The sequence below is a fragment of the Austrofundulus limnaeus genome, unplaced genomic scaffold (assembly GCF_001266775.1).
Source record: "Austrofundulus limnaeus strain Quisiro unplaced genomic scaffold, Austrofundulus_limnaeus-1.0 Scaffold3791, whole genome shotgun sequence".
NCBI classification, from domain to species: Eukaryota; Metazoa; Chordata; class Actinopteri; order Cyprinodontiformes; family Rivulidae; genus Austrofundulus; species Austrofundulus limnaeus.
The window spans coordinates 5562-6180 of record NW_013956193.1 but is presented as its reverse complement, the minus strand read 5'-3'; the positions used below and the strand labels follow the sequence as shown (position 1 = coordinate 6180).

At 60.9% G+C, this 619-nt stretch overlaps 1 protein-coding gene across 1 annotated transcript in view; it reads right to left on the bottom strand.

Annotated features, from left to right (window-relative positions):
* LOC106511990 (uncharacterized) overlaps positions 1 to 619 on the bottom strand; it is a 6170-nt gene continuing 5551 nt past the window's right edge. The window contains exon 2 of the mRNA XM_014000698.1: positions 1 to 465. Coding sequence (XP_013856152.1) covers positions 21 to 465 — 445 coding nt within the window. The 3' untranslated portion in view covers positions 1 to 20. The remainder of the gene's footprint in view (positions 466 to 619) is intronic.

Below are 619 nucleotides of genomic sequence, written 5' to 3'. Positions count from 1 at the left end.
ATAAATAAATAAATAAATAATTAAAAAGCGGAGCGGAGATGCCGTGGCAGCCGGGAAGAAATCGCTCCCAGAGCTGGACCAGAGTGGGGCCGAGGAGACGCCGACACAGGAGACCTGAACGGGCCCCAGAACCGAGCCCGAACCCACGGAGCTTCAGACAGAGAGGCGGAGGTGAATCGCGCGGACGGCGAACATATGCGGAGGTTGTGCGGGGCGGAGCGGACCGCAGCTACCCACGGAGAGAAAGGCAGCAGCGCCACGGAGAAAGACGCAGGTATGAGCAGCGAGACGGGGGGGAATACTGGGCCCAACAGCGCTGGGACGGACAGTACCGGTCCCACCAGTATGAAGGCGGAGAGCGCAGCTTTCTGCAGCGAGGGAATCCCGGGGAACCCCCTGATGACGTAGATCACCGCCATTATGCCGGGAGGGGGGATTCTTATGATCGACGGGGCTTTTTTCCTGGTGGCAGACACAGAAGAGAGAACCCCAATAACTGGGCCAGACAGAGACGCCCCAGGTTTCAACAGCAGCGGTATGAACCCCACAACACACGCCGCTACGGCCCCCCACCACCCCAGGGGCCCCCCCCAGCGCACACAGAATCAACACACAGAGG